This window comes from Zingiber officinale, chromosome 9A (genome assembly GCF_018446385.1).
Source record: "Zingiber officinale cultivar Zhangliang chromosome 9A, Zo_v1.1, whole genome shotgun sequence".
Lineage (NCBI taxonomy): Eukaryota > Viridiplantae > Streptophyta > Magnoliopsida > Zingiberales > Zingiberaceae > Zingiber > Zingiber officinale.
In genome coordinates this window covers 132,283,383-132,310,737 of record NC_056002.1, presented here as the reverse complement: position 1 = coordinate 132,310,737, position 27,355 = coordinate 132,283,383, and the positions used below count along the sequence as shown (strand labels likewise).

Here is a 27,355-nt window from a genome sequence, read left to right as displayed (position 1 = left end):
GTAGCAACAAAGTTCATTTACAAACCTTGTGCAATACGTTTTTTTATAGGAGGGACAATTTCATTTTATTTATGGAAAAATAAATAAATGTATTGACCCCCATTGTATGCACATAATGACAAAAGATGAATATACTCGCTCTTAACACCCCTGATAGCTCGTCCCAGTATCAATATGAAGAAAGTAAATCACAGACGACTACTAACTTTTAGAATAATGATTAACATATCAAGAAAATATTTACCTTGATTTTATCAAAATTTGAATCTCAAATCTTATGATAATTGACTCCAATTGTATGCACATAATACATGTAGAAGAGTACTAATTTACAAAACATGAATTAGATCAATGGAGCAAAGCTCGATAGATTAAGTCGACCAAGACACCCCCCAAGACACCCCCCACGCGGCAATGCTGACATTGTACTAGTGATAGAAGAGGTGTAGATGTCGAAGAATTTTCGATCTACCTTCCATGTGCATCGATCATCAAGGAGAGTTGAGTCTCGGTGCAAGAAATAGAAATTCTTTTTCAATCACAATTTTGTTCGAACCATTCTATGAGAATTGATTCGAAACTATCTTAACTGCAACAAGGCATTATTATAAACTTGGGAACAAACAAAACGGCGTCCACAGGACGATGACGATATGAGAGCAATTGTGTACGCTTCAGGTATACAAATTACAATTTTTAAGGAATGCACCAAACCCTAATCTTTCAACCATGCAAATCCAACTAAAGATGACACTAGGGCTTCTTGCTTTGAAGCAAACCGCGATAAAAATGCGGCATAATTTAAGCACATCATAGTGAAGAATGGAACACAGAATGCAGATCATAAAGTTCATCTAGTCGAGATCGAGAAACTCCATTCTCTTCCTCATAGAGCCCTTGAGATCTGTGGCTTCCCTCTCAGCTTTTTGTGCCTATTCAAAATACACAAGATGTTGTCAAGGTACCGAAGATTCGAACATGTCTTTTTTTGGACGAACGAAAATGTAATGTAGCTTTTGCATAAGAATTAGTACATCATACAAACTACGACTAATTTAATACACTAATCAAAGGTATAACCGAAAGATAAACGGCCGATAGAGATTATTTCTTGGTACAAAATATTTCATGGACATGAATTTAGATGTAAACATATTTCATTACAAATTGAAAACACTAGGTCAGTACAATCTATGTTTGGCATAACATACTCTTACCGAGATAATATCCTGCCGGCTCATGTACGGGGGATATCTAAGATTTCAAATAATAAAATCCCAAGAGAAATTACATTTTTAATGACTAGATGTACTCCAAGAGACGTGCAATCTTAGAAATAAAACGATCTCTCATCACGCGGTATCTGTACTATAACAATTTTCAGGCTTTGAAGAGTAGCCTTATGCAATTAGAACAAGCATAGGAAAATGGTGTCAAGAACGCATACAAACATGAGTAATGCACTTGAAGAATTTTCAGGCTTCTATGAGTAGCATTATGCAGTGATTACAAACATACAAAAATGGTGTCGAAAAGCACATACACATGACTACTGGATGGAGAAAATCAAGAACTAATGCTATGTTTATTGTTTACTCGGGTAGGAATAGTAAAGGAAAAGAAAAAGAAATAAAAACATTTATTTCCTAGGACAGGATTACAGGAATAGGAAGAGTTAGGAATTTAATTCTGGCTAATTCTTCTATTTTTTTTACTGGAATTGAAAGGAAATGAAGTTTTAGCATCTAATAAGCCCAGCAAAGTAACTCTTTCCCTTTGTTTTCGATCCTCAAGTAAACAGGAATAATAGGACAGGGTGAAAATAACATGACACAATTCATTTCTTTTCTTTTCTTTTCTTCTCTTTTCTTTTCCCTTAAACTACTTGATTTCCCTTCTACTTTCTCTCTCCTCCATGCCACCACAGCATAAAAAGCAAACAGGTCTGTATACTGTTTCTGCTAGGCTCGACTTAAATATTAAAAGACCAAATCTATAAATTGTAGGTAGACCCAAAACTTTAACATAATTGACCGTGAAATGCAAATGCAGGGGCATCTATTAACAACATCCACAAACTTAGAAGACAACAGAAGTGAAGGCATCTAGGCATAATACAATTGTAAGAGATTACATTTGTTTTGACCAAGGGATAACGCTTACCCTTTTGATCTCTGGAACCGAAACACAGATCATATGGGCTGGAAGCTCCTCCCTCTCTGAGTCCTTCAGAAATTTCAGTACATGGTCAGCAAAGTTGCAGCAAAATAGAACATATTAACAGTCAATTAATCATTGAAAAGATAAAAAAAAATACCAGTTCTCCTATTAAAACGACATTCTCCCCACGGATCACGTAGAGACCCAGAGGAATATCACAGAATAAATCTCCTACAATTACCCGCTCGCATGCACCTTCAAGAACCACATTGGCTGTAAAATAAAGGATGCTATCAAGAATCTCAATTTGTCAGAGAAAATGCAACTGAATTTATAAAATATTGATGAATACCAAATTGGTCAAAAGAACGAAGAATGCCTAGAAGCTTTCGCCCATCACGCAATAGCACAAGAAGCTTTTCTGCAAGGAAAAACAAACAACAATAAAATGTTTGCATATCCTCTTCAAAAGGTTATATTCCTGAACAATACCTGCAAATTATGTCAAACTGTATGTTTAAGTAGAATTCCTGCTGGGATCTAAGAGAATTCAAAACTGAATTAAAAATTTAAAATCAATGCCACCTTGTTTCGCAAGGTCACTTTCACAAAAATAAATCTAGCCTATAACTGCATATTCAACATCTCATTTGATATTTCATTGTTGATTAACCAAATTAAATTATGATTTTCACCAACAAATGTACTTTACACATCTGTATCTCAATGTCATTTAACCATAGTGGCAGAAGATTTTCTTCAGGCTTAAAAAAAAAAGGACTATCACAAGCAGGATTGAGATGCTAGCTTAAATCTTTTTGCCTCATTATTGAGTAGCTAACATAGAATAAGTAGATGCAGCCTCTCTCCATATTAATAGGCCTAGAATCACGGTATTTAAAACCCAACTAATTCAACCGGTTAAATCAAAACCAAATGCCACTCCAGTTGAGTATGATACATAACCTGGAAACTGAAGAGAGGGAGAAAAAAAGTATAAAATTCAAGAAATTGGTAAAACTAGAATAACCAATTTTTCTTCAAATTTCTTCTTTCAACCAAGATTTTCAAGCTTGTTGTGTTAAGGGGTTAAGGGGATGGTTCAAAAATACTCTACCAGCATTAGTTAGGAAATTTTCTCTTTTTTATTTTTATAAAATTCTGATGAGATTTTTCCAGATATGGAACTATTTTTTTTTTAAAAAAAACAATATATTCTATTAAGATATGGTAGCTATGTCAATAACTTTAGTAGGAAAGATTATCTTTGATAAAATTTAAAGCATAACATGAACATCAAAGCTTAGACAAGGGGGTGACCCTCTCTCCCTACCTTTTTGTAATTATGGAGAAGCTATCACTGGCTATTAATAATGAGGTTGTTATGAGAAGATGGATCCCTACCAAGGTCTCTAAAAATGGATCCCTACCAAGGCTATTAAACTATTGTCCTCCCTCTCTGAAGCTCCTCCCTCTCCGAGTCCCTATCTTTTTACACTAATTATGGATGAACTCCCTGCGCACATTCAAGACACAGTACCGTGGTGCATGTTGTTTGCAGATGATATTATTTTGGTAGATGAGACACGTGAAGGAGTAAATGCTAAGCTAGAATCTTGGAGGGAAACACTAGAAGGGAAATGTTTTAAGCTTAGTAGATTAAAGACAGAATATATGGAATTTAAGTTTAACAATATTAGAAGTAATGAAACAATTGTTAAGATAAGAGAGGACGAGTTGCCTGGAACTGAGCGATTTAAATATTTAGGATCATTTTTACAAAATGATGGAGGGATTGAGAGAGATGTCATACATAGAATACAAGCAGGATGAGAGAAATGGAGGGGAGCGTCGAGTGTTTTATGTGATCGTAAAATACCTCTTAAACTTAAAGGTAAGTTCTATAAAACCGCAGTTAGACCTGCTATGTTATATGGAGCTGAATGTTGGGCTATAACTCGAGCACACGAGCAGAAGATGAGAGTTGCAGAGATGAGGATGTTAAGGTGGATGTGTGGACATACGAAGATGGACAAAATAAGAAATGAGAACATTAGAGAGAAAGTCGGAGTTGCATCTATTGAGGGAAAACTCCGAGAGACACGTTTAAGATGGTACGGACATGTACTTAGACGACCAATAAATCCTCCAGTTAGGCGATGTGAAACTATGATAAATATGCATATCAAACGAGGAAGACAAAAAAAGACTTGGTTAGCAACAATAAAACAAGATAAAATTTATTTAAATATAGATGATGATATAATAGGAGATAGAGCTCAATGGCGTAAAAGGATTCATACAGCCGACCCCACCTAGTGGGAAAAGGCTTGGTTGTTGTTGTTGTTGTTGTTGATGTCCTAGTCACTTAAGCAAAAAAAATTAAATTTAAAATGGTGGCTGATCTTTTCGAGAATTTCAATGGAGCTTCGGAATTGAAAGTTTATGTGACTAAATCCAGCTTACTATTCTTCTGGTGCGCTAAGACAAAAAGTAGAACATCTCAATACTATATGTTCCATCCATAGTACTACTAACTTGGGCAAGTATTTAGGTTTTCCAATTCTCAAAGGGAGAACCAAGAAGGAAGACTTTGCTTTTATTATAGATAAAATGACGGCTCGTCTAGCAGCTTGGAAGCATAAGTGTTTAAATAAAGCTAGGAGAAAAGTTTTGGCATCCTCAGTTCTATCTTCTATTCCCACGTATTATATACAGGTTTCTTGGCTTTCCCAAAATATTTGTGCTTTAATTGACCAAGTCACCTGTGATTTTATTTGGAAGGGGAATAAAAGTAAGAGCATGCATCTTGTTGGATGGGATAAGCTAACCTGGAAAAAGAAAAATGGTGAGCTCGGAATTAGTAGAGCTATGGAGGCTAATACAGCCCTCCTTGGTAAGCTAGTATGGGATATGCAACATAAGACAAAGAAGCTATGAGTCCAAATTTTATCCCATAAATAAATTCATAATGGTGTTTTCATTTATGGTGATCAGGCTAGAGGCTCTCATGTGTGGAACTCAATTTTAAATGCCAAACTTGTTCTTAGAAAGGGCTATAGCATGCGCATTGGAGTAGATGACTCTCTTTTTTAGTACCATCCTTGGATACCGCTTGGACCATTGTATAATTTGGTGTCCTATGTTGACAGGATGTTAATCTCAGGGTTATGAACGTTGGGTGTAATGATGGTTGGGATCTGGATAAGGTGATAACTCCTATGACTCAAGAGATAAAAGAGGTTATTCATACCTGCGGGTTCATTTTAATGATCATTGATCAAGTTTAGGATGTTTTATCGAGGGAGGAAGACATTAATGGTTATTCAACTAAAGCAGGTTATTCTTGGCTTTTAAAATATTCTAATGTTGTGTTCTTTAATCAAGGGGTATGGAGCTGGATATGGAAGCTAAAAACACCAGAGAAAGTGAAATTTCTTTTCTAGCTAGCTTGCCATGATGTTGTCCCAACGTTTAAACTTCTACATCAGAGGAGAATTTGCAACTCAGCGTCCTGTCAAAGATGTATGATGAATGTTGAAAGTTTTTTGCACTGTGTTCATGAAAAATTTATGGATTGCTCTGGGTCTTTACTATGATAGTTTTAGCATGCAACAAGATGTGGTTGCTTGACAGAAAGATGGTTCGCAAGGTTCCAGCATATTTCTTTTCATGGCTGGTGTGGTGGGCTTTGGAGGGTTTGAAACATTGTTTGTATTGGCAAGGAAAATATACCCACGTACACTCTTTTATCAACTGTTTGTAACTTTTCTACCACTCTTCAAGCTTGTTACTTGGATAGTAGAAGTGATATCATGCAGGAGCAGTGGATACATTGGCATTCACTTGACACTGAGTACACAGTTCTTAACGTGGATGGTAGCTGCATAGGCAACCTGGGTATAGCAGGTTTTGGAGGTGTTATTTGCAACTCTCGTGGTGCTTGCATTAAAGGGTTTGCTGGCTCCATTGGTTTTTCTAATATCCTTCATGAAAAGCTAGTAGCTATTTACATGGTCTCTCGTTATCTTAGCCCTAGGGATTTAGACACATCGTTTGCTACTCAGATTCAAGCAATGCTATATCTTTGATTAAAGAGGAGATGTCTCCCATGCATAAGTTTGCAGCTATTGTGTATGATATTCGACACATGCTGAACAAGGACTGGACAATTAGGTTAGAGCATACTTTAAGGGAAGGGAAGTTCTGTGCTGACTTTATAACCAAGATTGGAGCATCGAATATAGACCGAATGAAGGTTTTTCATTCTCCCCCACAGGGAATCTCAACCTTCTTGTTGGCAGATACTTCTGGGGTTGCTTTTCTAAGGATGTAAGTTTTATTTTTGTTTCTTTCTTTTTTCTTTCTTATCGTTAAGCTACCAAAAAAAAAAGCTTAAATAGGTGTATGATAGAATTAGTAATTAACCCTTTTATTATACATGACTTTCATATTTGAAAGAATTTTTCTTAATGTTAATATTTATACTAAATAGAAATAATAATGTTTGATGTGCATAAAAAATATAAAGTATATTGTCGTTATTTTTTGAGTCAAAGTTGATTACACTGATTCAACCAATTAACCTTGTAAGTTCAATATCTAGTCCAATTTTGAGAACATTGCCTAGGATGTGAGGGTTTTTTGTGCTTATAACTCAGCGACCAATTTACTTCGAGAGACAAAATAAGGGAGAAGTTGTCCAAGGATTCCGAGGACTGCAAAATGGACCCCAACATTTCTACCAAAATCAGATGGAAGCATCAGAGAGGAACTAAATTGAAGTCAAATGTCTGTGCCTTTTGTAAATGCTAAGAAGACAACCCCTAGCCATTCTTCCTATTCTGTTGTTAATAGAAAGCTATGTTCACCATCTAGCTCTCCACCTGCACCAACTTCTACCATCAACTTCTTGGCTATACCCCCTTTACAAGCCTGTCTCCATATTTCAATCAATCCCCCAGCATCATCACTGCTACTGACATTGATATCTCTAATGTCGAGCACAACTGTTTTTCTGCTAAACTCCTACTCCACATCCCTACTATCCGTGCCTACTCCAAAAGCATTTACCACTACCGACCCAAGATTTGACATCAACACCCTTGCCTCTGGACATGTATTTAGTCATTCAACTTTGCAATCCCATCTCTTCCCTCTGCCAAATAAATAATTTGCTTCCCTCCTCTCACCTCCTCCCCATCCTTTTTCTCCTTCACTTGTCTTTCATATGATTTCTGTATTGGTCAGATTTGTTCATGTAATTTTCGAGTCCAATTTATCTTGCATTTAGGATGAGGGCTCTTTGTTCCAAAAAAAAACATATAACTAGAAGAAGTATCCATTCTAGCCTACATTAATGAAAATTTCCAAAGAAGATATGTATATATGGGAAGTAACATCATCTCTTTGGATTTTAAATCACTAATAGCAAACGACAATCAAGGGGATCAAAGATTCAAAAATAACCCATACTCAGTCAGACTTCTAACCAATCAAATTTCCACTTCTTGTTACTTCTTCTTGCTGCAAAAGAAGTAACAAGAAGTGGAAATTAAACAGCATTAAAAGACCCCAAAATCGAAAGCTTTAACCCAAACAGGAGTTAACAACATAAGCAGTTAAAAAAAGCAAGTTCAAATCTTGGAACTGATAAACTAATCTAACAGCAAGATATTGCCTGTGTAAATTTATCCAGAAAAGTCTAACTCACTGTCCAGATAGCTAGCAAGGGAAGTGGAGAGCAAGATATCTTCTGGTCCCGCAAAAGACATTGCGCTAAAAAAATCGCTCAGAAATCCAGAACCCTCATGGGCAGACCGAATTCGAAAGCGTCTCCCCGACACCCAGCAAACGATCTCTTCCAAAATTCAATCTTTCGAAACCCTAGCTCCGGCGAATCAGACGCAGTAGGGCAGCAACCGTGCTAAGCTCCTCGCAGCTCCAGAACCGACCTCGAAACTCAAGGCCCCGTAACCCTAGTCGGCAAATTGAAGTAGCGGAATCGATGGGGAGGGTAAAATCACATCCCTACTGGCTGAATAAATTGCCACGCTGGATGACGTCAGCGTCGCTGTATTTTGACAAAAAAAAAAAAATTGACTCTTATAATTTTAACTTTTCTCGAAATCTCCACATTTTGCTTAATTATTATGGAAACATACCTATAATTCATTATTGCTATTTTAAGGGGGGAAAGATAAAAGAGCGTCCCTCATTATTCGCATTTTTTTAAAATAATATTAAAATAACACCTCGAAATATTTCTAATTCCAAAAATATCACTCTAATTTATTTTTCTTTCTAAAAATATTCTTATTTTATCGATTATTGTAGAACTTATTCTAAAAATATTAATTTCCTTATGGCTCATGCACATTGTAATAACTATGACATAACTATTATAATACCATGAAATTAAGATACTTTAAAATAGAAATATATTAAAATGTTGTGCCTTTATTAATTTTGACAGGATATTTTAATTCTTTTCTCATAAATTTTTGTTTATAATTCAGGTATTTAAATCTCACAATCTGATTAATCTTAAAATTAATCAACTTAATTTTATATAAATTTTTCATCTATCATCAAATAAATTTAAAAAATACACATGACTTCTAACATAGCACTCCTACATCATAGATAATTCGAGAACAACAAATATAAAATATCGAGTGTGAAAATTGAATCCTTACCGCTTACCATTACATGGTGCCCTCATAACTTCCTTTTCTTATACGCATGGTACTAACAACTGAAGTTATAATACTTATATAAATATATAAAGTAAAATGATAATAAATTAATAAGAAATTATAAGAAGTATTTTAATAATATTTATAAAAAAAATAAAGACGACTATAATAATAAAATTAAAGAATATTTTGAAATATCATCCTAGAATGATGGTAATTTCATCGAACCCGATGGAGGATCTGACATCCGACCCAAATGGAGAAGAATATGGAGGGACTATCAATACTCGATACTCGACCCGAATACCCGATTAAATAATATATATACATATATTAAAGAAAATTTTCTTTTTCCAAAATCAACTTACTATTTTTGTTGATATTAGAAGGAGACTATATAGATGTTTAATTTATTTTTTTAATTATATATATATTTAATAGATTATTAATTTTAATATATTTTTGTTGAATGATAATAGTTGGATAAAAAGAACAAAAATTATAACTATAGAAAATATCCGATCATTTAATGAGTATGAGTATACCCATCAGAGATCCTATACTCGATAGGTATAGAAACGAAGGATATAGAATTTAACCCGAACCTGACTCATTATCATCCTTACTTTTTCCTAATAAATTTGCTCATTATGCTCCTGTCAAAGTATACCTTGTTACACTATCACCTGTAGAAATGGAAAAGGAAACCTAACTCCTAATTGTTAGATTTTCAAGATATTAGTCTTCTACTTCACAAAATGAAGATAAAATACAAGAAAACTTAAACCTAATGATTATAGAAGATAAATCTCCTCTGAAGCAATTATATGGTAGACAAATGAACATAGTAATGCAAACTAAGATTCAACGTGCTAGGAAAGAGGCATATAACTTGAACTAGTTCAATGAATCGATCAGAAGAAATAAATTCTTTCTTTGAGGATATGGATGAATATGTTTACTTATCAACAGAAGCAGTAACATACTCAACTCAAGAAGGCTTAGAAGAACTTAAAAATTTTGATAAAAAATACAAAAAAAAATGGATTTTATATTTTCATGAACAATTAAATATAATAGTAAAAAAAAAACTTGAGGATGATGTACAGACAGGGATGGGGCTACTCAAGAGCTATACTGGACGTTTAAGTATACCAAGTCTAGGGAAAGTCAAGGGAAAAAAAATTAATAAAACTAATATTCCCTATTCGTAAGTAAATATCAAGTCGAGGGAAAAAAACACGCGTTACTTTTTTTTTTTTTATTAATTCAAAATCTTTTAATTTACAAACCAATTCTAGGAGACGGGGTGGTACAAATTTATTGTATCTCTATCCTTTCTTTGACAATTTTTTTTTCACCCTATAATTTTATTTTTAATTTAATTATATATTTATTTAATTAATTTCCATCCCTTTTAATTTAATAATAAATACATTTTTCTTCTCTGCCCATTCAGAATAAACTTGTAACATGTTATCACTTTTTTCTATTTGCTATTTCCTTAGCTATCAACCAACTCGAGCATGGATGATGATCCTTCTATCCTCCTCGTCGTCAACTCTAATGTTAAAATTTAAGGAATGTCCTAAGGTAATCGTCTTATATTTTTTTCTATTTATTTGATAAGTATAGATTCACTATTTGAGTGTATATTATATGTTTGATTGTCTTAAACTTATTTACTGAATGTCTGTAATATAATTCATAGCATGAGAGAATTTGTGATTGAATCATAACTAGTGATTATCTCTACATGTGCAATTATGAATATATTGAAATTTCCCTAGTCGTCGAATTGATGTATTCTGACATCATCAATTCTGTAAGACTAACATAGGTTATACTCCTTGATTCGGTCAAGGAGTTATTTTCTCACTAGCTGGAGATATTGGAATGTCTAGAGTTAAACATGGATGCTGGTTATGGTAAATAGTTCATTGGAGTGACTGGATGTAAGACTTCATATGATTCTCTACATATATATAGATATGTCTGTGAAGTTCTTACTACAGCACGCGATGTAAGTTTCCTTTAACCTGAGGTATACAGGTCATCTTAGTCATGGAGATTTATACTTTAACATCTTAAGCAAGCATCTCATTGAGGTGTGAACCCGGGATGATTAAGTATAAGTTGAAGTGCCTAAAGGTGTTTAGATAGCTCATAGAGAATTCACCGCTTCTTGCGAGGAGATATATACCCTGTGACCACTCATTAGGATTATTACTCAAAGCCTTTGACGAAAGTATCACATGTTAAGAGTGCCAGACTCTTGTACACATGTACGAGTAATTTGAATTCGTAAAACAAGGAAATATTACTTAGGCTAGGTGTGACTTAGTCAGCCTAGTGGGGACAAGACACATAGACCATGTCCTGAACCAAGTGGATATAAGACGAGTGAAAGGAGCGAGGCACGACTCACTGTTGCTACTGAAGAGTTTATAATTAATTCTAAGATCAACTATAATTTTTTGGCTAATTGAGAATCATGATGTATTACTAGATCCCACTCATGATCGTCTTATAATTAAGTAGTTAATTATAGACAACCAAGATAAATCGGAACCTATTGGGTCACACACACTAACGAGTCTCTAAAAGACGTAAAACAAGTTAAAGAATAGATTTCTTAGATCAAAAGATAAATATTTGGTTGAACCATACATAAGATAAATATAAAAATATTTGTCGCAATGGAAGCGCGGATGGGTCATATCTCTTATAGAAGAATTGGACCATATTTGGTTTAATCATGAATTAGTCATAAACCAACTGTTAGAGTGTATACTAAAAGCCTAGCTTTTGGTATAAACATTTATCTAGAAATAATAATCACATTGGTCAAATGTCTACATTTGTGATAAATGTAGTTGTTCAATTAATTTATATTGTAGATAACATGGTGTGTGGTGTCACACACAGAGGATCATGTTATCAGTACCTTATAAATTATAAACAGTAGCTCACGACCAAGATGGAAAGGAACAAACCATTTGTAGGGCTGTAAACGAGTCGAGCCGAGTCGAACTTTGGGGCGTTCAAGCTTGTTTGATAAGATAATCGAGCCGAGCCGAGCCGAGCTTAAAATGAACCAAGCTTTTGAAATGAGTGTTCAAGCTTGGCTTGGTTTATTTTTTATGAGCTTGAGCTTGTTTGAAGCTTGGCTTGAGCTTGGTTCATTTAGATGTTATCAAGCTCTCAATTCAAGCTTGGCTTGGGCTTGGTTCGAGCTTGGCTTGAGCTTGGTTTAAGCTTGGTTCGTTTAGATGTTATCAAGCTCTCAATTCAAGCTTGTTTGATTGTTTGAAATTTTTAATTGTTTGATTAGTTATTAAGATTGATAATTTAAATTTATTTATTTTATTTTATTATTTATTTATCATATTGAAAGAGTTTTATTAATAAATATGGTTCGTGAACATTGTTCACGAACGTTGTTCACGAACATTGTTCACGAACGTTAACGAGCTGAACACATATGTGTTCAAGCTTGTTTGTTTAGTTTAACGAGCTGTTCAAGCTTGTTTGTTTAATTAATCTTATGTATATTGAACGAACATAAACAAGCTCTTACTAAGCCGAACACCAAGCTTGTTCACGAACGCTTGGTTCATTTACAGCCCTAACCATTTGAAGGTCGTAGTGTAATTAAGTATTAGTTTATCTTAACTATATAATTACACTAGTACACTTAGAGTATATTGAGTAGGACCATTAGAGGTCGTTTCTTTTATACTGACTTTATAAAGAAACAAAGACCTCAGTTATTATGGAAGTGTGTGCTCTTAATCCTAATATAATAACAAACACATATATTTGATATTTATTTCTTTAATTTATCAATGGGTGAGATTAGTTCGATGAATCAATAAGCCCGATAAGTTGGGAAATGATATCACTTATAGTGTGTGTTGTTGATTATAGAAGGAAACTGTGTCCTAGTGATCTAGGTTGAGAATGTCCCCAAGAGGAGCTCATAAGGATTGTCATGTTAAACCCTGCAGGTGGACTTAGTCCGACATGACAATGAAGTTGAGTGGTACTACTCTTGGAGCTAGATATTAATTAAGTGAGTTGTCAGTAACTTACTTAATTAGTGGACATTTGTTATCTTAAACACAGGGAGACTAACACACTCATAATAAGAAGGAGCTCAAAATGTAATTTGGGATTGGTGCGGTAGTTCAATAATAGTTCTTTAGTGGAATGAATTATTATTGATGAAATTAAGTTGTGTGTTCGGGGCGAACACGGGATGCTTAATTTCATCGGGAGACCAAAACTAATTCCTCCTCTCGGTCCCTATCGTAGCCTCTAGTATATAGAGATTTATACCCACCGCATACCCACCTTCTTACCCATCCAATGGGGGCCAAGCTAGCTTGGAACCCAAGCTAGGCCGCCAAGACCAAGTGGATGAGCCATGTAGGTGGCCGCCAAAGCATGGGTCCCAAGCTTAGGTGGCGGCCACTAGAATATTAAAAGGATTTTATTAAAATTATTTCTTATGTGGATATCATGGTTTTAAAGAGAGTTTAAAATTAAAATTCCTTTTATAGCTTTCTACAAAAGATTAAGAGAAGAAATTAATTTCTTTCCTTATTTGTAGTTTAAAAGGATGGTTTTAATTTTGGTAAAACTTTCCTTATTTGTAAATCATCTACATGTTTAAAGAGAGTTTAAAATTTGAAATCTTTCCTTATTTGTTGATTAAAGGAGGATTTTAAATTTTAAGAAAACTTTCCTTTTAACTATGTTCATGATTTAAAAGAAAGTTTAAAATTAATAATTCTCTTTTATTAGTTTCTACAAAAGATTAAGAAAAGATTTGATATCTTTCCTTATTTGTAGATTAAGAGAGATTTTAATTTTTAGAGATAACTTTCTTTTATCCACATGTTTAAAAGAAAGATTTTAATTTATTAAATTTCCTTTTATTAACCACCATGAAGGAAAAATTATTTGAGAAATTTTTATAAATTTCGAAGTAAATTAGGAAGTTTTAATTCTTGTGTGAATTAAAATTTCCTTGATTAAAGGATTAAGGTGGCCCACAAATAGAAAAGAAAAATTATTTTTAATTAAATAAATTTTCCTTTTAATGGCAAAAGAATTAAGGAAGTTTTTATTAAATTTTCCTTATTTGCCAAGACCAAGGATTATAAAAGAGGGGTAGAGGAGGTTTCAAGGTGAATGTCTCTATTTATTTTTCTCCCTCTTTTCTTCTTGGTGTGGTGGCCGTCCCTTTCTTTCCTCTCCTTTGTGTGGCGAAACTTTCTCATGGTGGAGTTAGCTTTGGTGGCGGATCTAAGAAGGAGAAGAAGGAGAGAAAAGAAGCCTCTTTCTAGCATCCCTTGGAGCATGGTGGTGGTGGTGAACCTCTTCATCCTAGAAGAAGTTTTGATGGCGAAACTTGCAAGGAAGAAGAAGGTGCTTGGTGGTTCTCATCTCGGAAGATCATTGCCCACACAACGTCCGAGGTTAGAAGAGGAATACGGTAGAAGATCAAGAGGTCTTTCTAAAAGGTATAACTAGTAATTTTTCTTTCCGCATCATACTAGTTATTTTTGGAAATAATACTAAATACAAGAGGCATACGATTCTAGAGTTTCGAATTTGTTTTCGATATAGTGTTCTTTTGTTTTTCTTTCCCTTGTGATTTGATTGTTCTTTTCGGTTAACCTAAAGTTATTTTAGGAAATTAAATATTAGCTTTCCATAAAAGGTTTTGTCTAGTCGGTGGTGGTTGCTCCCATATCCAAGAAGGCCGTGTGCCTCGCCACGTCAGTACTGGGAACCAATTATGGAAATTAATATTTAATGGAATTAATAACTTAAGGTGATTTGGGTCGAACGTGTTAAGTTCCGCAGGAGACCCAAGTCAAAACCTAAAAGAACGAATAGGTTAAGTTTTGGATCAAACGTGTTAAGTTCCGCAGGCGATCCAAAATTTAATTTAAAAGAACACATGGTAGCTAGGAAAAGGTTCAGACCTTTGTACAAAATTTTTGTACAGTGGAACCTCTAGGCTTTCCGAGTAGCAACCAACACCAACTTGGTTTAGTTGTGAACCAAACCAAGGGGTTAATGAGCTAATTTTTTATTAAGGGATAATGGGTTGGATTTGGGCTTTCTAATTCAACTCATTAATAAGGGCTATATATTGATTTGGGCTAATTATATATTGATATTGAGTTCATTAATTGGCTTGTAAGATTTTGAAAAACCTTAACTCAATTTCTCTTCTCCTCTCCCTCTCTCCTCTCTCTTTGCCGCCGCCAACAAGGGGAAGCCTTTCCCCTTGTTGTCGTGACCATCACAAGGGAGAAAACTCTCCCTTGTGTGCTTCTCTTCTTCTTCCTTTTGATCTCTCTTTTTCGCTCGTGGCTAGTAACTTCCGAAGCAGAAACTTGTACTAAAGGAGTTGTCTTAAGGAACTCGGCATTGATACGAATAGAGGCGACGTTTGACAACGTCGCTACGATTGATGCCCTTCTCATTACAAGTCATCCGTAAGATACACCTAGTATAAATTTACTTTCCATAAAAATTTAATTATGCGATCATGTTTGGCATGTTGTATTATTGTATGCGTGTGGTACGTGTGATGTAATAATTTAGGAATTATTATTGTTTTATTTCCCGCTAGGCATGTTTACAAAACGTGATTTAGTACACACCGCATCAGGCATATCCCTGTTAGAGTGTATACTAAAAGCCTAGCTTTTGGTATAAACATTTATCTAGAAATAAGAATCACATTGGTCAAATGTCTACATTTATGATAAATGTAGTTGTTCAGTTAATTTATATTGTAGATAACATGGTGTGTGGTGTCACACACAGAGGATCATGTTATCAGTACCTTATAAATTATAAACAGTAGCTCACGACCATAATGGAAAGGAACAAACCATTGGAAGATCGTAGTGTAATTAGGTATTAGTTTATCTTAACTATATAATTACAGTAGTACACTTAGAGTGTATTGAGTAGGACCATTAGAGGTCGTTTCTTTTATACTGACTTTATAAAGAAACAAAGACCTCAGTTATTATGGAAGTGTGTGCTCTTAATCCTAATATAATAACAAGCACATATATTTGATATTTATTTCTTTAGTTTATCAATGGGTGAGATTTAGTTCGATGAATCAATAAGCCCGATAAGTTGGGAAATGATATCACTTATAGTGTGTGTTGTTGATTATAGAAGGAAACTGTGTCCTAGTGATCTAGGTTGAGAATGTCCCCAAGAGGAGCTCATAAGGATTGTCATGTTAAACCCTGCAGGTGGACTTAGTCCGACATGACAATGAAGTTGAGTGGTACTACTCTTGGAGCTAGATATTAATTAAGTGAGTTGTCAGTAACTTACTTAATTAGTGGACATTTGTTATCTTAAACACAGGGAGACTAACACACTCATAATAAGAAGGAGCCCAAAATGTAATTTAGGATTGGTGCGGTAGTTCAACAATAGTTCTTTAGTGGAATGAATTATTATTGATGAAATTAAGTTGTGTGTTCGGGGCGAACACAGGATGCTTAATTTCATCGGGAGACCAAAACCAATTCCTCCTCTCGGTCCCTATCGTAGCCTCTAGTATATAGAGATTTATACCCACCACATACCCACCGTCTTACCCATCCTAATGGGGCCGGCCAAGCTAGCTTGGAACCCAAGCTAGGGCCGACCAAGACCAAGTGGATGAGCCATGTAGGTGGCCGGCCAAAGCATGGGTCCCAAGCTTAGGTGGCCGGCCACTAGAATATTAAAAGGATTTTTATTAAAATTATTTCTTATGTGGATATCATGGTTTTAAAGAGAGTTTAAAAATTTCCTTTTATAGCTTTCTACAAAAGATTAAGAGAAAAGATTAATCTCTTTCCTTATTTGTAGTTTAAAAGGATGGTTTTAATTTTTGGTAAAAACTTTCCTTATTTGTAAATCATCTACATGTTTAAAAGAGAGTTTAAAATTTGAAATCTTTCCTTATTTGTTGATTAAAGGAGGATTTTAAATTTTAAGAAAACTTTCATTTTTAACCATGTTCATGATTTAAAAGAAAGTTTAAAAATTAATAATTCTCTTTTATTAGTTTCTACAAAAGATTAAGAAAAGATTTGATATCTTTCCTTATTTGTAGATTAAGAGAGATTTTAATTTTTTAGAGATAACTTTCTTTTTATCCACATGTTTAAAAGAAAGATTTTAATTTATTAAATTTTCTTTTTATTAACCACCATGAAGGGAAAAATTATTTGAGAAATTTTTATAAATTTCCAAAAGCAAATTAGGAAGTTTTAATTCTTGTGTGAATTAAAATTTCCTTGATTAAAGGGATTAAGGTGGCCGGCCATTACAAATAGAAAAGAAAAATTATTTTTAATTAAATAAATTTTCCTTTTTAATGGAAAAAGAATTAAGGAAGTTTTTTATTAAATTTTCCTTATTTGCCAAGACCAAGGATTATAAAAGAGGGGGTAGAGGAGGCTTCAAGGTGAATGTCTCTATTATTCTTCTCCTCTCTTTTCCTCCTTGGTGGCCGGCCCTAGCTTCTTCCTCTTCTCTTCTTCTTATGGCCGGCGGCAACCTCTCTTGGAGCTCTTGATGGTGGCCGGTTCTAGCTAGGAGAAGAAGGAGAGAAAGGTGGTTTTGTTTCTTGCATCCCTTGGAGCTTGGTGGTGGTGGCCGGACCTCTACTTCTCTTGGAGAATTGTGGTGGCCGAAACTTGCAAGGAAGAAGAAGGTGCTTGGTGGTTCTCATCTCGGAAGATCGTTGCCCACACAACGTCCGAGGTTAGAAGAGGAATACGGTAGAAGATCAAGAGGTCTTTTTAGAAGGTATAACTAGTAATTTTTCCTTTCCGCATCATGCTAGTTATTTATGGAAATAATACCAAATACAAGAGGCTTATGATTCTAGTATTTCGAATATGTTTTTCGAAGTTGTGTTCTTTTATTTTTCTTTTACTTGTGATTTGATTGTTCTTTTTGGTTGACCTAAAGTTATTTTAGGAAATTAAATATTAGCTTTCCATAAAAGGTTTTGTCTAGTCGGTGGTGGTTGTTCCCATATCCAAGAAGGCCATGTGCCTCGCCACGTCAGTACTGGGAACCAATTATGGAAATTAATATTTAATGGAATTAATAACTTAGGTGATTTGGATCAAACGTGTTAAGTTCCGCAGGAGATCCAAGTCTAAACCTTAAAGAACAAATAGATTAAGTTTTGGATCAAACGTGTTAAGTTCCGCAGGCGATCCAAAATTTAATTTAAAAGAACACATGGTAGCTAGGAAAAGGTTCAGACCTTTGTACAAAATTTTTGTACAGTGGAACCTCTAGGTTTTCCGAGTAGCAACCAACAATCCCAACATCTAAGACCATGCTTCAATTCTCCTCCGACTTTCGCCACCTCACTCACAGTGCTCCTCCTATTTGTCGTCCTTGCCCATCCACCAACGACATCACCTCCCTCCTCTACCTCACTTACTCGTCCCTATGTTCTTTCCTTATCACTGCTTGTGGCCACGACCACGACCACTTCCTTCATGGCCAGACCCTCTCATACGAAGGTGTAGTCATTGACATGGACACCCTTGGTTACTGCTATCATGATTGGATCAACAGGTCCTCCATGCCAACATACCTTTATATCGACGTTGTTCCTGTTTGAAAGTGGAGAAGATGGCGAGCTGGGGATGTGGCTGGAAGGTTGACGAAGAGAAACTCCACGTTGTTCCTAGAACTCAAAAGCGTCAGTGCCAGGCTGGGAAGGGGTTCCCGGTGTTGGCTCTCCGACTCTCAAGTTAGTTTCCGACGATGTGGAGAATAGTAGAAAACTATAACAAAAGTGTGTAGAATAACGAAGTTGTGCATACCTCTGCCTGTAGATGGGAATCCCCTTTTATGGTGCCACTGTAGTGTCTGCGCGCACATCTCAAAGCATGCACACATTTTCCCAAGTGTCCTTAAAAAGATAAGTCAGAAAGTGCCCCTGACACCTTTCTTTAAGTGAGCATGCATATCTCTGATACAACAGGCTAAAAGTTTCTAAAGTATGATTTACCTATGGAACATACTCTGTTGTCAGTGGCACAAACCTCCAAAAGAGTACGAGGCGATATGAGAGTGGATCCTGTTATAGGACGATCAGTGTCTGCTCGGTTGGGACGCTTCTGCTCCGTTGTGTTGAACAACACCATCTTCCTTCACTTAACTTTTCCGTAGTCAGAGGGATGTTTCTCTCCCACATGGACACGCCACTTGCTCGGACGAGATAGCAACTGAGAGTTGTACTTTCCATTTGTCTATTAGCTTTATGTTGTCTGCTCGACCTTGCTTGCCCGGTAAAACATGATCAGCTCGCTCAGTTGTAACTGGTCGTTCGGCCTTGCTTGACTTTGACCTCCATGTCAGTCGGTCTTCTTTGCTTTGACCCATCTTTGGTGGAGCCCTTCTTCATTACCGTATCACAAGTTCTCCTCTCAAGTCTAGTCGAAGGAGGTTGTAAGTCCAACTGACTGGACAGTTAGTATGCTTTGGAACTTCTCTTTCGTGACCAAGTGTGCTAGGGTTTAGAGTCACCGCTCGTCTTTAGTGCCTCATAGTTTGGAGCCATAGTTCAGCAATGATGCTCCCTGAAGAAGAGTTTATAGTCACCGCTCGGCTATAATATTCACTGCTTAAGGGTTTATAGTCGTTGCTCGACTGTAACAATTACTGTTCAAAAGTTTATAACCGCCGCTCGATTGTATCATGGCCAACACTTAGCTTTTTTCTGGCTTCCTTCTAATTTTTGCTCAAACTGCTCAATCCACGTAGTGTCTTTTAATTGCTATTGATGTCACCATAATTTCTCGAATGTCATTGAAATCCCCAACCATTAATGCAAAATATGTCTGACCATGCCCTATAATCATATTCTCTGCTTCCTCATTAATGTCACCTATAGCCAAATGTCACATGTCGCTTTTGCATGCCGCTGCATGCGTGATATGGCAGATGATTGTTTAGGTTTGATGTGATGACTGTCTTTTCAAATTCAACAGTCATGATGATGCCTCATTTTTCAAAACCCTCGATCGGACTGCCCGGGTCGATCACCCCTAGGGTTTTAAACCCTCAACTTTTTCCTTAGCCTCATCGCATTCCTCGTCTTTGTCATTCTCGTCTCCTTGCTCTTCTTTCTCTATTCATCGCTAGCGATCTCTCCCATTCCAGTAAGTTCCTTCTTCTTTCCTCCTTTCACTCTTCGATTTTCATCCTTTGGTCGATGGTTGTCTCTCCTTCCCCACCCTCGGTTATCTCCGGGTTGTGGTACACCTCCATCAAGTCCAAATTTAATAGCGATAAGGTTGACCAAATGAAACTCACCTACCACTTTCTTGAAAGCTAATCAAATCGCCATTCCCTCCGCTTATGACCGTCTTCACCTATCTCCAGATGACTTTTTGTCCTTCTTTAAAGACCAATTTTATATTAGCCTTCGCTTTCCCGTCCAACCTTTTTTTCTGAAATTTATAGATATTTTCATATTCCTTGCATCAGTTAGTGCCTAATTCCTTCAAACTTCTTTGCAGAGTTGTGGTATTATTCCATTTGTATAGGATTCCTCTTGTGCCTTGTGTTTTTCATTACTTCTACTACTTGAAACTCTCCGAGCCGAGTACCTTCCTCTTCTAAGCCTGAGTGGCCGCTGTATATTTTGATAAAATTCCCTCCTCAAATATGCACTGGAATGAGCACTATTTTTATGTTCGTTTGCCCGCTCGACCCAACTTTCTGACAACTGCAGATCGAACTGCCAAAACCTCCCTTGCTCAGGCGATACCACGGTTCAATGGCCTACCTCCAAGCAGTTTCAAGTTTGGTCAGTTAGAAGTATCACATACACCGACTTCTTTTGGAGGGTGTTTTGTATGTGTTTGGGTTAAGTCCGATTTGAACACGGTTGCCCGCCCCTCTAGGTATGCCCCCTTTTTCTACCCATTGTATTTGAATGTAACTGATTTCTCTATCTTTTTTACAGATCGAATCATGAATTGAGTGTTGCTGATCGACAAGTGCAGGCTCTCCGATGTGGACATTAACACTAAGGGCGTGGCTGAGCTAGAGATCCGCGGCCAGTTGTTGGTCAAGCACTCCAACGAGCCGACTGGCAAAGCTGAGGGAAGTTGGACGACAACTAGCGAGGCAACCGCTCATACTGGCAAGCTTCCACCCGATGCCAACCATGGTGTTGGTCGCGGTCTCATCCGAGTTGGTAAGCTCCTGCATGCTGCTAATCCAACACCGAAAGCGGCACCGAGCATAGTCTTCTTCCCGCTCGACGACTTTGGCCTTGTAGGCCCGTGCTCCAACGACTTGTCGACCTCCTTTCAAGCGAGGGGAGTTCTCCACTTCTACAATCCCTGAGAGGGAGATTGTCTTGCCAACTCCCACTTCTTCCGATTGAACCCCTTCTCTGTCTATGTTGTCGGTCGCGACGATACTTGCGCCGCCGATCGCCTATCTTCCTCCTCCGTCGATTATAGCAAAGGCTCTCATTTCCATCATTTGCTCCTCCCCGATGTCCAAGTCTAAGGGTCTGGCCACCTCAGACCCCTCTGATCCAAGAGGCCACAAGCATGTCAAGGTCATCCTTCGTCTGTCGACTAACGAGTGACGTCGCTTAGATGACACCGAATCACGATCTCTCCAGCATCAAATTACAATCCAAGGTCCTCTGGCCCAAGTCTGGGCGGACGCTAGGACCCGTACGACGATCATCTCGCCTAGGGAACTCGCGGACAGTTTCACCTAGAAATCAACTAGGGTAAATTTAATGAAGTCTTTACATTACCTTTCTCGATCGGCGCTGATTATCTTCATTTGACTTGCAATTCTGGGTGAAGAATCTAGCTATATGCTAGTGACTAACCTTTCTTGAATATGAAAAGCTACAACTTTGAGTGTCAGTCGGGTAGTCTGATACCTTGCGAGCTCTAGTTGAGCAGCTAATTGTGGAGTTGACCCGGCTAAAAAAAAATTCTAGATATGAGCTCTGAGCATCTTCTGGCATCCGGGCGAGCGTTCATGCTGGAGAAAAATAAAAACCACGACCAGGCCACCCAGCTCGACCGATTGACCAAACAAGCTCATCACTTTGAGTTCAAAATAAATTCTGCCAACACTAGGAAACTCCAAGCCATCAAAGATCTGGAGACCAAAAAATAAGGAGGTTCGAGTTTTAACTAAGAAAGTCGAATAGGTAGAAGCAACGCTAGCAACCAAGCAGGTTAGCCAGACGGCAGAGCAAGCGGCGAGTGAGCTCCAACTCAAGGAGTATAAAAGAACCATCGATGAGCAAGTTGCCAAGCTGGCTACGATGAAGGCTAAGTTGGAGGTGTCAAAAGCTGCATTTGACAGGTTCAAGGAGGAGGAACTCGATCGGCAAGAATCTTTCAGGGCGACGTACTTTCATTCCCCTGAATTCAATGAAATATTTACCGATTGGACCCTTCGCCTCTTTGATTACGGTATTGACGACGCCCTCCAGCAACTCAAGGATGACCGCTACCTCTCTCCCGAGTTGTCAAGCATCCCGGACGACGTGCTTGACTATCTCGCGTAACTTTTTCTATAAGTTTTTCAGCTGTTTTCTTTTGTACTCACCAAGCACACTTTGTAAAAAAATTTCTAAGTATGAATCCACGCGCTCCCGTTCGACGCCTTAGAATTCTCTGTTCAAGAGTCTTATGGTCCTTCAGCTTACCCTTAGTGTAGTAAACTTAGCTTTTTATATTTGTTCATGCATCATGTAGAACATAGGCTGAGTTCACTCGTACTAAGGCCGAGTAGCATGTGAGCCTTTGACTATTGTTGCGAGGGTTTTTCTCACTTATATCATGGTTGAATGACATGTGAGGTTTTGACACTTGGTGTGAGGGCTTCGCTCGCTGATAACACGGTCAAACGACACGTGAGTATTTAACACTTGACGTGAGGACTTCGCTCGCTTATGATATGGTTGAACGGCTCGTGAGTCTTTGACACTTGGCGAAAGGGTTTCGCTCGCTTATAACATGGTTGAACGACACGCGAGTCTTTAACACTTAACGCGAGGGCTTCGCTCGCTTATAATACTGTCAAACGGCACGTGAGTCTTTGACACTTGGCGAAAGAGTTTCGCTCGCTTATAACATGGTTGAATGATACGTGAGTCTTTGACACTTAACGCGAGGGCTTCGCTCGCTTATAATACTGCCAAACGGCACGTGAGTTTTTGACACTTAACACGAGGGCTTTGCTCGCTTACAATATGGCCAAACGACGCGTGAATCTTTAACACTTAGAGCGAGGGTTTCGCTCACTTATAACATGGTCGAACGATATGTGAGTCTTTGACTCTTAGGGCGAGGGCTTTGCTCGCTTATAACATGGCCGAACTACATGTGAGTTTTTTACACTTAGCGCGAGGGCTTCGCTTGCTTCTAACATGGCCGAGTGACATATGAGTCTTTGACACTTGGCGCGAGGACTTTACTCGCTTATAACATGACCAAGTGGCACGTGAGTTCTTAACACGTGGCGCGAGGGCTTTGCTCACTTATAACATGGCCGAGTGATGTTGGGAACACGATCCGGAGAGTGATGTTGGGAGGAGGCCTCCTAATAAAAATGAAAAATACATCTGCCCTCCTAGGTAAGAAAATGAGAAATGGATCAAGGAGATCGGTCAAGCTAAAGACCTTAAACAAGCGCTTCTTGGGAGACAACCCAAGGGTTTCTTTAGTATTTTCAGTTCAAGTTTTTCCTTTCATTAGTAGTACTTTTAAATTTGCTGTTATTCTTATTTTCATGTTGCTTTTCGCTTTCATGAGCTGGGCATAATTGCTTCATGGGCATGGAAGCATTGGAGAAGTTGAGAAGGAATAAAATAATTCATGTGGAGCAAAATAGAACTTGGTCGTGTACCACACACGACCGTGTAAAGGTTACAGAGGAGTAGGAGCACTCGGTCGTGTGACTTGCACGGGCTGTGTGAACCCATCTGAGAAGGAGATGTACTCGGTCGTGTCTCACACACGGCCGTGTGATTATTTCAGAGGAGGAGAAATATCTCGACCGTGTCTCACACACGGCTGTGTGAGAAAACCAGAAAAGAAGGGTGCACTGCCCGTACAAACCAGCACGGCCGTGAAGAGATTCCCCAGAAGAAGAAGGGTCTGGTCGTGTCTTAGACATGGTCGTGTGAACAAAATCGAGAGGGAGGCTACACTGCCCATGTCAATTGACACAACCGTGCAGACTTACCCGAGAAGGAGAAGGATAAGGCCGTGTAGATCTACACGGCCGTGTGGAGTGACTTCACCTTGGTCGTGTCTATAAGACACGACCGTGCTTAGGCCGTGTCGACCTCACACTCCCACACCCTCAAGTCACTTCTCTCTCCCAAACTCTTCTCATCTTCAAACCTTACCTCTCATCTTCTCAGATCTAGTTCTTAGACTCATTTCTCTCCACAAACTTCATCAAGATCTAGAAATTCTCCTCTCCGATCTCCAAGATCTACAATTCCTTGTCCCAAATATCTTGCTTTTCAAGATCTATTATTACAAGATCTTACTTCTCCAACAAAACATCACCTTTCCCTACTTGAGCTTGTCAATATGTCTAATCTTTTGAAGAAACTTCGCAAGAGAAGAGGTGGATCAAGTGGAGGAAGGGAGCCAACGAAAGAAAAAGGAAAGGAAAAGACTACAAAGGGCAAAAGAAAGAGGATTGCATGCGACGAAGGTAATGACAATAAATTCAATATTGTGTTTAGAAATGAAGATCAAAAATCTAGATTTGATATTCTTGTCAATAGAAAGATTGTGTGCACACGTTATATGGACCCAACTATTTTGGACATGTTAGAAATTAGAGATGATGTAGATTGATGATTGGATCTTTTGATTGGAATGATATCATGTACACACATCTACTCACATATCCTCGTATCATATTAGAGTTTTTGAGTTCACTAGATGTTCACTTTGCTAATGAAGATGATTACATTGGCAAAATAACTTTTAGATTAATGAATCAGGAATTTCAATAGACATTTAGTGATTTCAATAATTATTTTAGATTGTCTACCGATAACTCTCGCAGGTTTGACTCGAGATTTAATTGGAATCATTTTTAGAATTTGATTACTGGATTAGATCAACCTTATGAGCCCTCTAGAGCTAAAACCTCTCACATACAAAACCCCACTTTTAGGTATCTACATCGTGTCATGAGTAAGACTATTTTTGGTAGAAGGGAAAGTGATGGAGTTATAAAGAAAGTGGAACTTTATGCTTTGTGGGCTATATTACATAAAGTTGATTTCGATTCTGGTTTCTATTTTTTGCAAATCTTGGTGAGAACTGGGAAGACATCCTTGGGAGCGATTGTTTTTGGAGGATTAATTACTCAAGTAGCTGTAAATTTGGATCTTGATCTAGATGGGTTGGAGATCATCCATGGTAATGACATGATCGATATTGATGCATGTCTTGCTATGAAAATGATTTGTCGAGATGAGAGTGGTTTTACTTTTCCTAGGAAGAATGATTTTCTATTACCCCTTCCTTATCTTGAGTGAACTTCTATTCCTGCTAATTGGGTAATCACTGATGTAGACCCCGAGAATGTCCCTTCTATATCCGGAGACATAGAGCTCCACCTTAAGCCCTCGTCATCTGGACATCCGCAACTTTCCGGACATCCGGAATCGGCTAGACACTCTTTTACCTATAGTACGGGTCATTTCAGATTTGATTTTTCTGATTTTCGTGTATCTTTAGACTTGCTTCATGATAAGCAGGAAATCCAATGAGTAATGTTGGAGGGTCGATTTTCTTTATCAGATAGTCAGTTTAGAGAGGTGTAAGATCATTTTTAGTTTACGGAGAATTTTCAGGGTCAAGTGGCCGAGTTTGTTTAGGACTACGATATTGGTCAGGCTAGAATGAGAGAACTCATGCAGGGTATGAGCATTACTAGTCAACAAGTATATGCCCTCTATGAATATCATAAGTTTCTGAGTGAAACTCCAGGTTTTCCTAGTTTTCCTATAGGTCGTTCACGTAGACCTCCACCTCCACCACCACCACCATATTGATTTTATCGGGACGATGAAAAGTTTAAGTTTGGGGGGGGGGGGTAGTTTGAAACCTGAAATTTCTACATTTTCAGTTTTTAGTTTTTGCATTTTGTTTGCATTTGTTTTGTTTTGTTTGGATTGTTCTTGATGGTAATTTGACTGTCTTTTGAAGTGTTTTGTGGCATTCCTATTGAAAACATCAATCCTCACTTTTATGCTTTCTTGTCCTAAAGTAAAATTGTTAGCACGTTCTTTATCTTGATTCATGATGTTGTAAATAATGCTAGTATGTTTAGTGTACCTCTTTTCTCTATCTTAAGTAGCATAATGTGAGTGAAGTATCATATGAAAATAAGTTTGAGTTTTGACTTAACCTTAAGAATCTTATCTTCACTTCACTTAACTTGAGCTTGAATAGTTGATATCATTGAAATGTCATGATTCATCTTATCTGTTTAGTACTTGGTTTCCATGGTGATTTCTCAAGCTTCATTTTGATTATTGGATGAGGCTCGAATCTTGTAAGCTCATTTGGAAAAATCAAAATATCCCAACTTTTGTACTTATGAACATATGTGTTTAAGTGTTGCACAATGCAATCACTTAAAGTATGAAAAAAAAAGGAGAATGAAAACAAAAATGAAATGAAAAAAAAGTAGAAAGTGTTGAAAAAGGGATATAAAAAATAGTTATCGTGAGTGGAAACTAGCAAGTCACCCCTTTGAGACCAAGTTAGGTTACCGGGGAAATGATTGCTATGGTTCTCTTGATATCAAGCACGCCTTTGAGACCTTGGGTTGATTGAGAAATATGAACTAAGTGTGTGGCAGGTAAGTGTCTATTACCGGAAATATTAGGAACTTAATTGGATGACGACTTAACTAGGACATAGATTGAAAACTTGAAGAGTTTGAACCACTTTTTGCACTGTGCACAAGAGACTTATGCTTAAGCCATACTTGAGTTATTTCCATGATTATGCTTATCAATGAAGTTTTTTGATAGAGTTTGGAAAGTACATTAAGGATCATGATGCATTATTGAGCATATGAATCTAAATTGCGGCATTTTGCTTGAGGACTAGCAAAGGTTTAAGTCTGGGGGTGTGATATGCGCAGATTGTATACACTTGTTTAGCATGTTTTGATGCACATTCTTATAGTTTATACATGCTTTATCTATGCACTTTCATGCTCCTTACTTTACTTTTATCATATTTACTCTTCTTTATTCGGAGATCAGCTCTTGTGCATTTTCTGCTTTCTGGAATCGAATTTGGAGAAGAATTGATGCTTGTAGTCAATTCTGTAATCAAACGAAGGAAGTTGACACCAGCCATGAGGGCTACACGGCCGTGCCAAGGGAA

General features: G+C 37.3%; 1 protein-coding gene across 1 annotated transcript; it reads right to left on the bottom strand.

Moving 5' to 3' along the window:
* Nucleotides 1–585: 585 nt before the first annotated feature.
* On the bottom strand, nt 586–8,192 carry LOC122021294 (sm-like protein LSM1B). Its single transcript, XM_042579394.1, has 5 exons — nt 7,874–8,192; nt 2,513–2,581; nt 2,318–2,433; nt 2,164–2,226; nt 586–932 (listed from the first exon to the last, which is right to left on the bottom strand). Exons 1-5 carry the CDS (start codon nt 7,932–7,934, stop codon nt 855–857), a joined length of 387 nt encoding a protein of 128 aa, XP_042435328.1. The 5' UTR covers nt 7,935–8,192; the 3' UTR covers nt 586–854.
* Nucleotides 8,193–27,355: the final 19,163 nt, after the last annotated feature.